Here is a 16,102-nt window from a genome sequence, read left to right as displayed (position 1 = left end):
TGTGCAGCCACTACTGCTAGACATTTTGTAAAGACTCTTGGTGCGGTTGTTAAACCAAACGGCAATACTTTGAATTGGTAATGTATTCCTTTGAATACAAACCTGAGGTATTTCCTGTGCGACTGATGTATTGGTATGTGGAAATACGCGTCTTTGAGATCTAAGGTTGTCATGTAGTCCTGTTGCTTTAGCAATGGTAACACCTCTTGTAGCGTGACCATGTGAAAGTGTTCTGATTTGATGTAGGTGTTTAGTGTTCTGAGGTCTAGGATTGGTCTCAGTGTTTTGTCCTTTTTTGGTATTAGGAAGTACAGTGAATAAACTCCTGTGTTTATTTGTGTTTCTGGTACTAGTTCTATTGCGTTCTTTTGCAATAATGCTTGAACTTCTGTTTCCAGAAGGTCTGAATGTTGTTTTGATAAATTCTGTGCTCTTGGTGGTATGTTTGGAGGGATTTGTAGAAATTCTATGCAATAACCATGTCGGATAATTGCTAAGACCCAAGTGTCTGTAGTTATTTCCTCCCATGCTTGGTAATACTGACCTATTCTTCCCTCCACTGGTGTTGTGTGGAGGGGATGAGTGACATGTGAGTCACTGCTTGGTTGTAGGGGTTTTGGGGCTTTGAAATTTTCCCCTATTCCTAGGGAATTGTCCTCTGTATTGGCCCCGAAAGCCTCCCCTCTGGTACTGTCCCTGGTAGCTGGACGGTGTTGTCTGTGAGGTGCTGGCTTGTGTGGCCTGACCCCAAAACCCCCCTCTAAAGGTTGTCTTGCGGAAGGTGCTGTAAGTGCCTCTGCTCTGCGGGGAGTAGAGTGCGCCCATGGCTTTAGCAGTGTCAGTGTCCTTTTTCAGTTTCTCAATTGCCGTGTCCACCTCTGGTCCGAACAGTTGTTTCTCATTGAATGGCATATTGAGCACTGCCTGCTGTATCTCTGGTTTAAAACCAGACGTTCGTAGCCATGCGTGCCTTCTTATAGTCACAGATGTGTTAATTGTTCTCGCAGCTGTGTCCGCTGCGTCCATAGAGGAGCGTATCTGATTATTTGATATGTTTTGTCCTTCCTCAACCACCTGCTTCGCCCTCTTTTGTAGTTCCTTGGGTAGATGCTCAATGAGGTGTTGCATCTCGTCCCAATGGGCTCTGTCATAGCGCGCAAGTAGTGCTTGAGAGTTAGCGATGCGCCACTGGTTTGCAGCTTGTACTGCGACTCTCTTTCCGGCTGCATCGAACTTGCGGCTCTCTTTATCTGGGGGTGGTGCATCCCCAGATGTGTGGGAGTTGGCTCTCTTGCGAGCTGCTCCTACTACGACGGAATCTGGTGGCAGCTGTGTGGTGATGAAAACAGGGTCTGTGGGAGGTGCTTTATATTTCTTTTCCACCCCTGGTGTTATTGCCCTACTCTTGACCGGCTCCTTGAAGATTTCCTTTGCGTGCCGAAGCATTCCTGGGAGCATAGGCAGGCTTTGGTAGGAGCTGTGGGTGGAGGAGAGGGTGTTGAATAAGAAGTCATCCTCGACTGGTTCTGAGTGGAGGTTTACGTTGTGGAACTCTGTTGCTCTAGCCACCACTTGTGAATATGCTGTGCTGTCTTCTGGTGGTGAGGGCCTTGTGGGATACGCCTCTGGACTGTTGTCCGACACTGGGGCGTCGTATAAGTCCCAAGCGTCTTGGTCCTGGTCACCTTGGCTCACGGTGGTGTGAGCCGGGGAATGTGATGGAGTTTGTGCTGGTGAAACTTTAGTTACAGGTGGAGGAGAGGGTGGCGGAGTTACCTTTTTCACCATTTTTGTTTGTGGTGCTTGGTCTGTCTGAAACTCCAGTCTCCTCTCTCTCCTAATAGAGGGAAGGGTGCTTATTTTCCCTGTTCCTTCCTGTATGAAAATACGTTTCTGCGTATGGTCCACTTCGGTGGATTGCAACTCTTCCTCAAATCTATGCTTTAGCATCTGAGAGTACAGTGATTGCTCCTCTGAATAGGAACCGGTAACTGGGTCGGTTGCGGATCGTTTCGGCACCGAAACCCTGTCTGTACTCTTTTTCGGCTCCGAGGTGACTCTCTTCTTTTTTGGAGTCGAAACCTCTCGGCGTCGATCTTCCTCTGTGCCACTGTCTCGGCGTCGAGCCGTTTCGGCACCGCTATCTCTGCGTCGATCTTTTTCAGCAGCACTTTCTCGGTCCGAGAAGGCTGCGTGCCGGTGTCTCGACCGGAATCGGACGATCTCAGCACTGTTTCGGCCTTTTTCGGTGCCGATGGTCGGTCACCGAATTTATGGGTCGAGCCATGGCCTGGTGGCAGTGGCGTCCCCTGGGCCTTGTCACTTTTCTTGTGTGTTGTCTTCGACGTCTTACTCACAGTTCTTTGATCGTCGAATTCCTCGGAGTCCGATTCGTGGATCGAGAAGGTTTCTTCTTCCTCTTGTTCCTCGAACTCTCAGTGTGCTGTCGGCGTGGACGCCATCTGAAGTCTTCTGGCTCGACGGTCACGGAGTGTCTTTCGGGACCGGAACGCACGACAGGCCTCGCAAGTCTCTTCACTGTGCTCAGGCGACAGGCACAGGTTACAGACCAAATGTTGGTCTGTATACGGGTATTTGTTGTGGCATTTGGGACAGAAACGGAAAGGGGTCCGTTCCATCAGCGTTGTTTTACACGCGGTCGGGCCGACCAGGCCCCGACGGTGGATCGAAAGCTACCCCGAAGGGCACCGGAGCTCTTCAAACTTCGATGCGGTGTCGATTCTATCTAAGCCGATCCCGAACGCAACAATACCGACTTAATCTTCCGATAGTTAGCTAACTTTCCGTTCCGAAACTCGGAGCGACAGAAACACATCCGAACCCGATGGCGGAAACAAAACAATCTAAGATGGAGTCGACGCCCATGCGCAATGGAGACAAAGAGGAGGAGTCACTCGGTCCCGTGACTCGAAAGACTTCTTCGAAGAAAAACAACTTGTAACACTCCGACCCAACACCAGATGGCGGGCTATGCACAACATGTGTATCTACAGCGACAGATGCCATCGAACAATATATTACAATTCTGCACAGATTCAAAATTTGGTCTTTGAGCTATGCTAACATATTAAGTGTCCCCATTAAAATAGATGGCTCATAGTATGAAGATTCCTCTTAAAATCTTCCAGAAAAGAAATCAGTGACTTACATATACCACTAATGTTGCAGCTTGATGCTGCTTCTGCTTCAGTGGCTGTGCATGATATCATCAGCATGAATCAAAGAAAACGGATTTAAAAACATAACACTTTTAAAAAAATTAGTTTGAGCGTCGACCAGCCAAGTATGTATGACTGCCATTCCATGGACTTGATTTACTATATCAGGAGCCAGGGCAATGGTTAAGCATTCACTGTTGATCATGGTAAGTGGCTGACTTACACGCTCCATTATCCGAAATGCTCTCATCACTTTATTCATCTGCCTCAGCAAGGATAGCAAATGGCAAGCATAACAAAAACAAATCGATATAGAGTGAGCAATCATCAGGCACCCACTAATGCCACTAAAGAAAAAGAATCTAAGATGGGATAAGGCATTTTTATGTCTTTGAGATATAATGGAATAGTTTGACATTTGGTCCAGAGGATGCACCGAAGCTAGAAAGTGTCCTAGCATCATCACTGACAAGCAAACAGTTCAATACAGCTTTTGGGCAACTCTGAATTAATACGTTGAATAAGTATCTCATGATTATTTTCCCGCTCATACAAAGGCACAGCCTAGAAAAGAGGATTCTTGTGGCAACAGGGAGAATCATATGTCGTCAGCCCAGATGTAAACTAGAACTCTGTTCTGGTTTACTTTTTTTTTGGTTTTAATAAATACTTAATTCACCTCATCGTGCTTTTTACTTTGGTTTCTAGTTGTATTTGGTGTAGAAAGACTTCTGAAAGTCTTTCAGTCCAGAGACATACAACTCCATAGTTTAGTCCTGCTTGGTTGTATGATAGAACCACGCAGGCAGAACCATGCATGGCTTAGCAACGTGGTCGGAACCACGACCACGTCTTTAACACGCATGCCTTTACAACAAATTATATGTGGTAATGCCATGCGTGGTTGTGTGATACACCCCATGACCCACTTGTCCCGTGCTCACAGTCCGCAGAAGGGGCGGGGCTGGGAGGCGTGGGAGGAGGGAATAAACATTTAATTTTTTTTTTTTTTTAAATCCCTTACCTCCTCTGCTGCTCCTCTGTCCTTCGATACTACTCGCTGCAGGCACAGACTCCCAGCCTGCCCTGCTCCCATCCTGACGCTGCTCAGAGCAACTGTGTTGCTGGGCTGGAGAGAGCTTACAGCGCATGTGTGTTTGGCCGGCCCAAGACGGCCAGCCAAACACAAATGCGCTGAGAAGGGGGAGTGCTGAGCACTACCTCAGTGCACATCACCCGGTGGCCCACCCCTTTCAAAGAAAACAATAATAAACAACGTTTATTATTGTTTTCTTTAAAAGGTTTTGCAGCTGCCGCTGCTAGCAGAGGGAGACGCTCTTCTGCCTAAACAGAGGAGCCGCCATTGCCTAAACCCTAAAACCTACCCTGTCCTAAAAACGACCCCACCCTGTCCTAAAAATTACCTGACCCTCTGCCCTAAACACTAAAACCTACCCTTCCTTAAGAACTACTCTGACCCCCCCAACCTAAACCCTAAAAGCTACCCTTCCCTGTCCTAAAAACTACACCGACCCCCCCACCCTAAACCATAAAATCTACCCCGTCCTTAAAACTTCTCTGACCCCCACCCCATCCTAAAACCTACCGTCCTAAAAACGACACCACCCTGTCTTAAAACTACCCTGAATCCCCCCCCACTAAACCCTAAAACCTACCCTGCGCTACAAGCTACCCTGAACCCCACCCTAAACCGTAAAACCTATCCCACCTTGTCCTAAAAATTACCCCACCCTGCCCTAAAAACTACCCAATCCCCGCCGTAAACCCTAAAAGCTACCCTAAAAACTATCCTGACCCCAGCCATAGACCCTAAAAGCTACCCTGCCCTAAATCCTACCCCGTCATAAACCCTAAAATCTACTCTGCCCTGTCCTAAAACGTACCCAACCCTAAAACCAACTCTGCCCTAAAAATTTCCCACCCTGTCCTAAAAACTACCCGACCACCTGCAACCCTACCCTGTACTAAAAACGACCCCAAACCCGAGCCCTAAACCTATCTGTAATATAAACTACCACACCCTGCCCTAAAAACGACCCCGTACATCCCGTCCCTGCCCTGAACCCTAAAATGTACCCCCATCCTTTCCTAAAAACTACCTCGACCGCCTGCCCTGAACCCTAAAATGTGCCCTGGCCTAAAAACCACCCGTTCTGAAAAGTACCCCAAACCCCAGCCCCGCCCTGAACCGTAAAACCCACCATGGCCTAAAAACTACCCCGACCCCCACCACAAACCCTAAAACCCACCCCTATCCTAAAAACTACCTCGACCCCCTCACCCCACCCTAAAACCTACCCTGCCCGGTCCTAGAAAACTACCCCGAACCACATCCCTAAAACCTACCCCACCCTGTCCTAAAACCTACCCCACCCTGTCCTAAAACCTACCCCACCCATCCATTCCCTGAACCCTTAAACCTACTGCACACTGTCCTAAAAACTACACAACCCTGTCCTAAAAACTAGCCCGACCCCCACCATAAAACCTAGCATGTGCTAAAAACCGACCCCCATTCTAAAAACTACCCTGACCTCCTACCCCACAGTAAACCCTAAAACCTACCCTGCCCTAAAAACCACCCCATCCTGTCCTAAAAATGACCCCGACCCTAAACCCTAAAGCCTACCCTGTCCTAAAAACTACCCCAACCTCCAGACGCCACCCTAAACCCTACCCTGCACTTAAAACTACCCTGACCCCTCTGCCCCAAACCCTACCCCACTGTCCTAAAAACTACCCTAACACCCCTGCCCTGAACTCTAAAACCTACCCCACCCTGTCCTTAAAAATCTCCCCAGCCCCACTTACCTGGCCGCCGCATTCCTCTCCCGGCTGTTCCTGCTGTGTGCCTGAATGACGCATATGCATTGTGCCATAACCATGCATTTGCGTCGTTTGGGCACATGCGTGGTAACAATTGCGTGGCCACGCCATGCATTGCTCCGGCCGCTTAGAAAAGGCTGTTTCCCCTCCACAATGATTATTAAATCTACAATAACCTAAAGGAAAGAAAATAGTCCCAAGGAAGTGCCACAGACATGCACTATTATTTCAAAAACAACATTACATGAGCTCCCTTTTCGAATTTTGTAGATATCTGATGTTATGACCGGCCCACTACTTGTGGCCACTCTAAGTATAAAGAAATGGTTAAAGACTACAGCTACTGTGACAGTCATCTTATGCTGAGGCTAGCAGTATCCAAGTATAAGAAAGTATGTGTATGTGGTGAGAAGAATCTAAGAGCAAGTTAGCTTTGACATCCTCTCATAACTTTTCAACAGTGTAAGGCTTGCTACAGTCCAATGAATCCTATGAAGGAAAAAGAGTGGTTTATTACTAAAGTGGGTCTGAAATGTACCTTTTTGAACGTATTCTGTTTGCTGCCACCCCGGTCCACATTCTCATTGTGCAGGATGTCCAGAGCTGTCTCCCTCTCCTTCAGCTTCAGTGACTCAATCTCTGTTTTCAGCTCATTGAGCTGCTCTTGAAGGTGCTTGCTCTTCTCCATGTACTCAACTCTGTAGCAACACAAAATTATAATATAAAACCAGGAATTAACTGTATGAACAACATAGGGACAAAGTTTACACTGAGACTGCAGCCTATGCAGGCGGAAGCTTTTATTCTCAACTAAAGTAAAACTATAAATGTGCCAGGGGATGGTGATACACAATGCTTGAATCCACAGCACGAACAGGAACAAAGAAGATTCAATGGAGCATGAGGACATTACTGTGGGAGTCTGATAACATTTTGCAGTTACGAGCACACAGAACACACAGTATGCATGTGAATGATTGGTACAACTCTAGGTGCGTGACTCCTGGTGCATCCATGAATAGATGACAACACTTGATGCAACCCAGCATTTGTTGGGCCACAGAATGAGATCCAATATAGGAAAAAAAAGAAGGGGCAGCTACTACAAGCAAAACAAATGTGGAACAATTGCTGTCACCCCAGCACCAGCATGTACGTGGTGTGGGGTAAAACAGTATGAACACCTTAGAGCCTTAACAGAGCTGTCTATTGAGAACCAGATATGGGTAAATACCCCTCAGGCAGAAAAGATTGATTGGGTTAACTAAAAGCACCAGTGAAAAAGCCCACACATTAGATGATCTAGGGCAACCATTACATGACTGGACACAACTGAGAGAACATTGCATGACCTGCTACATGAGCTCCTAACAGCAGTTGATACAACCTTGCAAAGATATCCAGAAACTGTAGCAAGATTAACTGATAAGATGCTGGACGAGGCGCCTGGAGTGGCACTGCATGAGCAGAGCACCCTTTGCAATCTTTTATTAATAGGAGCAAGTGGTGCCACTTACCAAGTGTGCAATGATGCATAAGGGAGGGAAACACTTTGTGACTTACTTCTCCTTCTCTATCTCCATGGACAGCCTCTTCATGTCTGTGTCCTTGAAGTCGAAAGACAGGCTCTCACCCATCAGACTGAAGTTTGGGATGTCAGCAGGAAGAGATGGGGGACTAGAGTTCACAGGCTGTAATCAACATTTTAGAGAGGAGTTATGAAAATCTCACTGCACAGACAGGAAGTGATTCATCAAGAGGCCTTCCTCAGTGAAAACTACACAGGAATGATACAAAATATAAAGTATGTGAAATGAGAGCTATAGCAATGATAGAACAACATAAGAGCAGCACTATAATCACATTAAACCATAGGAAACCCATTGATAAACCTTAGCTGGTTTAAAGTCTGAGAAACCAAGAAACCAGACTCAGGCTAGCTGCCCTATTAAGGCTTCCCATTTCTGCACTTACTCTCAAAGCACAGATGTGACATACTCTGCAGCTACGTTTTTAATTTTCATATCCAAAGATTTATTTTTATAAATTGACCGTTGTTATCCTAACCACTTCTCATTCACTAAAGTTTCAGAAAAAAATGTAAATGTCACATTTGGGTCTCAGCGTACATATTTTAATTGGTTATCACATTTTAAAATATATAAGGAGGCAATGGAGCTCTTACAAAAGAAGACTTTGTAGACGAATTGGTAAGCCTTTTCTTTTTACTGGTCACAAAAGTTACTGTAAACTGACTACTATTACATAAAGGTATTTATCATACTTTTTTTTAACATACCTATTCATGATAATACTGCAGAATTGTTTGCCAACTGTAACCAGAATATTAACTATGCAAAATAAAGTGACACTACTAGGCTTTCTGTTTGAGACAAAAAGTATTATTAAAAATGCAATATCATGGGATACTTAGCCATTCATTTACTTCTGACATGGTACAAAAGACTAAGATTTTTGCAGTCACCCATAATTCACACTACTCATGATCATGAGAATGTAATTAAATCTATTGCTACGAATATGTAATCTGTCACCTTGTATATTTAATGGAACAAAATATGTCTTCGATATGTAAATTCTTACAGATTATAGACTATGGGGGTTATTACAACTTTGGAGGAGGTGTTAATCCGTCCCAAAAGTGACAGTAAAGTGACGGATATACCACCAGCCGTATTACGAGTCCATTATATCCTATGGAACTCGTAATACGGCTGGTGGTATATCCGTCACATTTGGGATGGATTAACACCTCCTCCAAAGTTGTAATAACCCCCTATGTCTGTTACCCAGAGGGTGCTGAGGCGTTAATACTTACTTCTGAAGACCAACACACAATAAAGAGTTAATTAACACTGTAGGAAACCTGACTTATTTGCAATTGTCCCCCACTTTTTGTCCCCTTTAGAAATACTAGATGCTGGTTTTCGACTCTGACAGCGAACTGAGGCCTGCTCACCAGACCTCAGTGGCAGTACTCTTTCCCTAAAACAAGTAATTGGAACCCAAATGACATGGACTTTAGCACCCTGTAAGTCACTAGTAAATGGTACCCCTGGTACCTAGGGCATGGTTACTAAAGAGAGTCCCTAAGGGCTGCAGCATGTCTTAGGCCACCCTTAGGACACACACAGAAGTTACACACATACTGCCATTGCAGGCTGAGTGACATGGTGCAAACGATTTTTGAAAATATAAAATAGCACATTCCTGTGTGCCATGCCAAAGACACTGTATGGGCTATATGCCAGTCACCCCTGCAGAAGAGTGCATTGTAGCAGATGTGAGGAAATATATGCATTAGAAGATATGCCCCTGTAATGTCGAGTACCATTGCTAAATATTACAAGTGAGCAGTGAAGCCATCTTAAGATATGTACTGGGCACTGGTCAAAACGAATTACACACCTACATAGTGGCTTCACTGAAACCTACGGTGTTTGGTGTCAAACACTCGTCTTAATAAACCCATACTGATGCTGGTATTGGATTTATTATGACGTGCACCCAGAGGGCACCTTAGAGGTGCCCCCTGAAGACCTACTAGTCCTTGAGTGTGCTGGCTGACTAGTATCGAGATGCCTGCCACGAAAGACGAGTTTCTGACACCCCGGGAGTGAGAGCACGTGCTATCAGAGGTCTGAAACAATGCCTGATCTACTGGAGGTGTTATCGCCTCCTCCAACAGGAATGCTAGTAAATCAGCAAATCAAGGCGAGAGGCTTAAAAGCCTCTGCTGCCTTTGATATGTAACCTTAGCTTCCTCCAGACCTGTAGAATGCCAATCCCTGCACTGAGAACCGTTTGGTACCAGGACTGGTGAGAAATTAGATTGTTATGAGGCGTGTTACACCATTAGGCTGGTCACACCCCTGGGGTGGGCTATCTGAAGTGAATACAAAAAGAGGAATTCTACCATCTTGGGTGTGGTCAAATTAGGAACTCTGGGACAGGACTATGCCCAATCCTTCCAGGAAGGAAAATGTCACTTACCCAGTGTACATCTGTTCGTGGCATTAGTCGCTGCAGATTCACTTGCTGTGCACAGTCCGCCATCTGGTGTTGGGCTCCGGGTGTTACAAGTTGTTTTTCTTCGAAGAAGTCTTTTCGAGTCACGAGACCGAGGGACTCCTCCCATTTCGACTCCATTGCGCATGGGCGTCGACTCCATCTTAGATTGTTTTGCCCGCAGAGGGTGGGGTAGGAGTTGTGTATGCTAGTAATAGTGCCCATGCAATGGAGTGAATGCGTATGTACATAATAAAGTTTTAAGTAATATATTTACAAATGTACAAATGTTTAAGATCTACTTCTAAACGGCTACAGGCTCCCGGGGAGGCGGGTAGGCGCATGTGAATCTGCAGCGACTAATTCCACGAACAGATGTACACTGGGTAAGTGACATTTTCCGTTCGATGGCATGTGTAGCTGCAGATACACATGCTGTGCATAGACTAGTAAGCAGTTATCTCCCCAAAAGCGGTGGTTCAGCCTGTAGGAGTTGAAGTAGTTTGAAATAATGTTCTTAATACAGCTTGACCTACTGTTGCTTGTTGTGCTGTTAGCACATCTACACAGTAGTGCTTGGTAAATGTATGAGGCGTAGACCATGTTGCTGCCTTACATATTTCGTTCATTGGAATATTTCCTAGAAAGGCCATGGTAGCACCTTTCTTTCTGGTTGAGTGTGCCTTTGGTGTAATAGGCAGTTCTCTTTTAGCTTTAAGATAGCAGGTTTGAATGCACTTAACTATCCATCTAGCAATTACTTGTTTTGAAATTGGATTTCCTGTATGAGGTTTTTGAAAGGCGATAAATAGTTGTTTTGTCTTTAGAATTAGTTTTGTTCTGTCAATGTAGTACATTAGTGCTCTTTTGATGTCTAATGTATGTAGTGCTCTTTCAGCTACCGAATCTGGCTGTGGGAAGAACACTGGTAATTCTACCGTTTGATTTAAGTGGAACGGTGAGATTACTTTTGGTAAAAATTTAGGATTGGTCCGTAGAACAACTTTATTTTTGTGTATTTGAATAAATGGTTCTTGAATGGTAAATGCTTGAATTTCACTCACTCTTCTTAGAGATGTGATGGCAATTAAAAATGCAACTTTCCACGTTAAGTATTGCATTTCACAAGAGTGCATGGGCTCAAAAGGTGGACCCATGAGTCGTGTTAGGACAATGTTGAGGTTCCATGAAGGAACTGGTGGTGTTCTTGGTGGTATAATTCTCTTTAGGCCTTCCATAAACGCCTTTATGACTGGTATCCTAAACAATGAAATTGAGTGCGTAATTTGTAGGTAAGCAGAAATTGCCGTAAGATGTATTTTAATGGAAGAGAAAGCTAGGTTAGATTTTTGCAATTGTAGTAAGTATCCTACTATTTCTTTTGCAGATGCGTGTAAAGGTTGAATTTGATTATTATGGCAGTAATAAACAAATCTTTTCCACTTATTTGCATAGCAGTGTCTAGTGGTAGGTTTTCTAGCTTGTTTTATGACCTCCATACATTCCTGTGTGAGGTTTAAGTGCCCGAATTCTAGGATTTCAGGAGCCAAATTGCTAGATTCAACGATGCTGGATTTGGATGTCTGATCTGTTGTTTGTGTTGTGTTAACAGATCTGGTCTGTTGGGTAGTTTGACATGAGGTACTACTGAAAGGTCTAGTAGTGTTGTGTACCAAGGTTGCCTTGCCCATGTTGGTGCTATTAGTATGAGTTTGAGTTTGTTTTGACTCAACCTGTTTACTAGATATGGAAGGAGAGGGAGAGGGGGAAAAGCGTACGCAAATATCCCTGACCAGTTCATCCATAGAGCATTGCCTTGGGATTGATCTTGTGGGTACCTGGATGCGAAGTTTTGGCATTTTGAGTTTTCCTTTGTTGCAAATAGATCTATTTGAGGTGTTCCCCAAATTTGAAGTAATTGTTTAGTATTTGGGGGTGAATTTCCCATTCGTGGGTTTGTTGGTGATCTCTAGAGAGATTGTCTGCCAACTGGTTCTGAATCCCTTGAATAAATTGTGCTATTAGGCGAATGTGGTTGTGAATCGCCCAATGCCATATTTTTTGTGTTAGGAGGCACAACTGTGTCAAGTGTGTCCCTCCTTGTTTGTTTAGATAATACATTGTTGTCATGTTGTCTGTTTTGACAAGAATGTATTTTTCGATTATTATGGGTTGAAATGCTTTCAGCGCTAGAAATACTGCTAACAGTTCTAAGTGATTTACGTGAAACTGCCTCTGATGTATGTCCCCTTGTCCTTGGATGCTGTGTTGATTGAGGTGTGCTCCCCACCGTGTCATGGAAGCATCCGTCGTTATGACGTATTGTGGCACTGGGTCTTGGAAAGGCCGCCCTCGGTTTAAATTTGTACTGTTCCACCATAGAAGCGAGACGTATGTTTGGCGGTCTATCAACACCAGATCTAGAAGTTGACCCTGTGCTTGTGACCATTGTGATGCTAGGCACTGTTGTAAGGGTCGCATGTGCAATCTTGCGTTTGGGACAATGGCTATGCATGAAGACATCATGCCTAGGAGTTTCATTACCATTTTGACTTGTATCTTTTGTGTTGGATACATGGCCTGTATTACCTTGTGAAATGTTTGAACCCTTTGTGGACTTGGAGTGGCAATCCCTTTTGCTGTGTTGATTGTCGCTCCTAAGTATTGCTGTGTTTGACATGGCAAAAGGTGTGACTTCGCGTAGTTGATGGAGAAACCTAGCCTGTGAAGGGTCTGTATGACATAGTTTGTGTGCTGTGAACACTGTCTTAGCGTGTTGGTTTTGATTAACCAGTCGTCTAAGTACGGGAACACATGTATTTGCTGCCTTCTGATATGTGCAGCTACTACTGCCAGGCATTTTGTAAAAACTCTTGCCGCAGTTGTTATTGCGAATGGCAACACTTTGAATTGGTAATGTATTCCTTGGAATACGAACCTTAGGTATTTCCTGTGTGAAGGATGTATTGGTATATGGAAATACGCATCTTTTAGGTCTAATGTTGTCATGTAATCTTGCTGTTTGAGCAGTGGGATTACGTATTGTAACGTGACCATGTGAAAGTGGTCTGATTTGATGTAGGTATTTAGTGTTCTGAGATCTAGGATTGGTCTCAGAGTTTTGTCCTTTTTGGGTATTAGAAAGTACAGTGAGTAAACTCCTGTGTTTTTTTGTAGATTTGGTACTAATTCTATTGCGTCCTTTTGTAGCAATGCTTGAAATTCTAGTCCTAGAAGATCTATATGTTGTTTTGACATATTGTGTGTTTTCGGTGGGACGTTTGGAGGGAAGTGGAGAAATTCTATGCAATAACCATGTTGGATAATTGCTAAGACCCAAGTGTCTGTTGTTATTTCCTCCCAAAGTTTGTAAAATTGGCTTAGTCTTCCCCCCACAGGTGTTATGTGATGGGGTTGTGTGACTTGTGAGTCACTGTTTATTTTGAGGAGTTTTGGGGCCTTGGAATTTTCCTTGATTTCTTGGGAATTGGCCCCCTCTATATTGCCCCCGAAAACCTCCCCTCTGATATTGACCCTGGTAAGTAGGCCTTGTTTGTGAGGTTGTGGTTTCTGTGGGTTGACCTCGAAACCCTCCCCTAAAAGGTGTTTTTCGAAATGTGCCTCTGCTCTGCGGGGAGTAGAGTGCGCCCCTGGCTTTGGCTGTATCGGTGTCTTTTTTGAGTTTCTCAATGGCAGTGTCTACCTCCGGCCCAAACAATTGTTGTTCATTAAATGGCATATTGAGCACAGCTTGTTGGATTTCCGGCTTGAACCCTGAAGTGCGCAGCCATGCGTGCCTTCGTATCGTGATTGCAGTGTTTATTGTCCTTGCAGCTGTATCTGCTGCATCCATGGAAGACCGTATCTGATTATTTGAGATACTTTGTCCCTCTTCTACCACCTGTTGCGCTCTTTTTTGGAACTCCTTGGGTAAGTGTTCGATGAAATGTTGCATTTCATCCCAATGAGCTCTGTCGTATCTTGGCAAAAGTGCTTGTGAATTGGCAATACGCCATTGATTTGCTCCTTGTGCTGCAACCCTTTTTCCCGCAGCATCAAATTTGCGGCTCTCTTTGTCTGGAGGTGGTGCGTCTCCTGAGGTATGAGAGTTGGCTCTCTTACGAGCTGCCCCGACAACTACTGAGTCTGGTGTTAGTTGTGTTGTAATATAGATTGGATCTGTTGGCGGTGGCTTGTACTTTTTTTCCACCCTTGGAGTTATGGCTCTGCCTTTAACTGGATCCTGAAATATTTGTTTTGAATGTTTTAGCATTCCTGGGAGCATGGGAAGGCTTTGGTACTGGCTATGGGTGGAGGATAGGGTGTTAAACAGAAAGTCATCCTCAATTGGTTCAGAATGTAAGGTGACGTTGTAAAATTCGGCTGCCCTTGCGACCACCTGTGTGTAGGATGTACTGTCCTCAGGTGGTGACGGTTTTGTGGGATAGGAGTCTGGGCTGTTGTCAGACACTGGAGCATCGTAAAGGTCCCATGCATCGGGATCATCCTGACTCATTGTAGTATGAGCTGGTGAGTGCATCAGTGGAGGAGTTGTTGCTGGTGATGCATGTATTGATGGTGGTGGAGACGGTGGTGGGGTTGTTTTCCTTGCCACTTTTGCCTGTGGTTGCTTGTCCTTTTGTTGAAAGGCAAGTTTCCTTTTTATTTTAATTGGGGGAAGAGTGGTTATCTTCCCTGTGTCCTCATGAATATGAAGCCTTCTTTGCGTGTAGTCAGGCTCTACAGCTTGAAGCTCCTCTCCAAATCTATGTAATTGGGAGGTTAATCCTTGTTCCTCTGTATAGGAACTAGTTTTCGGCTCCGAGGCTGGATGTTTCGGAACCAAAACCTTTTCGGAAGTCTTTTTAGGCTCCGAAGAAACCTTCTTTGTTTTCGGCGTGGTGTCTCGGTGCCGAAATTCTTCGGTGCCGCTGTCTCTGTGCCGAAGTTTCTCGGAGCCGCTGTCTCGGCTCCGAGGTTGCTGTGTGGCGGTATCTCGACCGGAGTCGGATGACTTCGACACCAGCATGCCCTTTTTCGGTGCCTTGGATCGGTCACCTAGTTTTCGGGTTAAGCCATGGCCTGTTGGCAGTGGCGTCCCCTGGGCTTTTGTGGACTTCTCGTGAGTCTTGATTTTCGACGTCTTACTCACGGTTTGGTGTGTTTCTTCGGCGTCGAGTTCTTCAGAATCCGACTCGTGGATGGAGAAAGCTTCTTCTTCCTCCTCGAAACGTTCTTGACCTGTCGGCGTGGACGCCATTTGTAGTCTCCTGGCTCTTCTGTCTCTCAGCGTCTTCCTCGACCGAAACGCTCGACAGGCTTCACAAGTATCCTCCTTGTGCTCGGGGGACAAGCACAAGTTACAGACCAGATGCTGATCCGTATACGGATACTTGTTATGGCATTTTGGGCAGAAGCGGAATGGGGTCCGTTCCATCAGCCTTGAAGTCGCACGTGGCCGGGCCGACCAGGCCCCGACGGGGGATCGAAAAAACCCCAAAGGGCCACCGGAGCTCTTCAAAATTCGGTGTTGATTTGTTCTAACTAACCCGATACCGAACGCAAACAATACCGACGATTTTTTCCGAGATTCTAACTAACTTTCCGACCCGAAACACGGAGCGAAAAGGAACACGTCCGAACCCGATGGCGGAAAAAAAACAATCTAAGATGGAGTCGACGCCCATGCGCAATGGAGTCGAAATGGGAGGAGTCCCTCGGTCTCGTGACTCGAAAAGACTTCTTCGAAGAAAAACAACTTGTAACACTCCGAGACCAACACCAGATGGCGGACTGTGCACAGCATGTGTATCTGCAGCTACACATGCCATCGAACGTGGACATATATGGAGTATAGTGTCCCCACGGGTATGTAGCCCAGTGGCTACTACCTTCCACTTCCAAAATGCTCTAAATGTAATATTTAGGGGTCCCCCTGACACCAGGAAAACAAGTCAAATCAAGACTTGAACTACTAGGAACCGAGGAAGAAAGAAGGAGGAGGAGCAAGAGAGCGAGAACTGAAAACCTGCACTAAAGATTGGCAG

The 16,102-nt window shown here is 45.3% G+C and overlaps 1 protein-coding gene across 3 annotated transcripts in view; it reads right to left on the bottom strand.

Moving 5' to 3' along the window:
* NF2 (NF2, moesin-ezrin-radixin like (MERLIN) tumor suppressor) overlaps window positions 1-16,102 on the bottom strand; it is a 468,843-nt gene that overhangs the window by 157,395 nt on the left and 295,346 nt on the right. For all 3 annotated transcript variants that reach the window (XM_069214589.1, XM_069214587.1, XM_069214588.1), the window contains exons 14-15: window positions 7,590-7,717; window positions 6,565-6,724 (exon numbers count right to left, since the gene is read on the bottom strand). In XM_069214589.1, the coding sequence (XP_069070690.1) occupies window positions 6,565-6,724; window positions 7,590-7,717 (288 nt within the window). The remainder of the gene's footprint in view (window positions 1-6,564; window positions 6,725-7,589; window positions 7,718-16,102) is intronic.

Source organism: Pleurodeles waltl, chromosome 11, assembly GCF_031143425.1.
Source record: "Pleurodeles waltl isolate 20211129_DDA chromosome 11, aPleWal1.hap1.20221129, whole genome shotgun sequence".
Classification (NCBI taxonomy): Eukaryota; Metazoa; Chordata; class Amphibia; order Caudata; family Salamandridae; genus Pleurodeles; species Pleurodeles waltl.
Note: the sequence above shows the minus strand (reverse complement) of the source record. Positions and strands in the feature narration are given on the sequence as shown.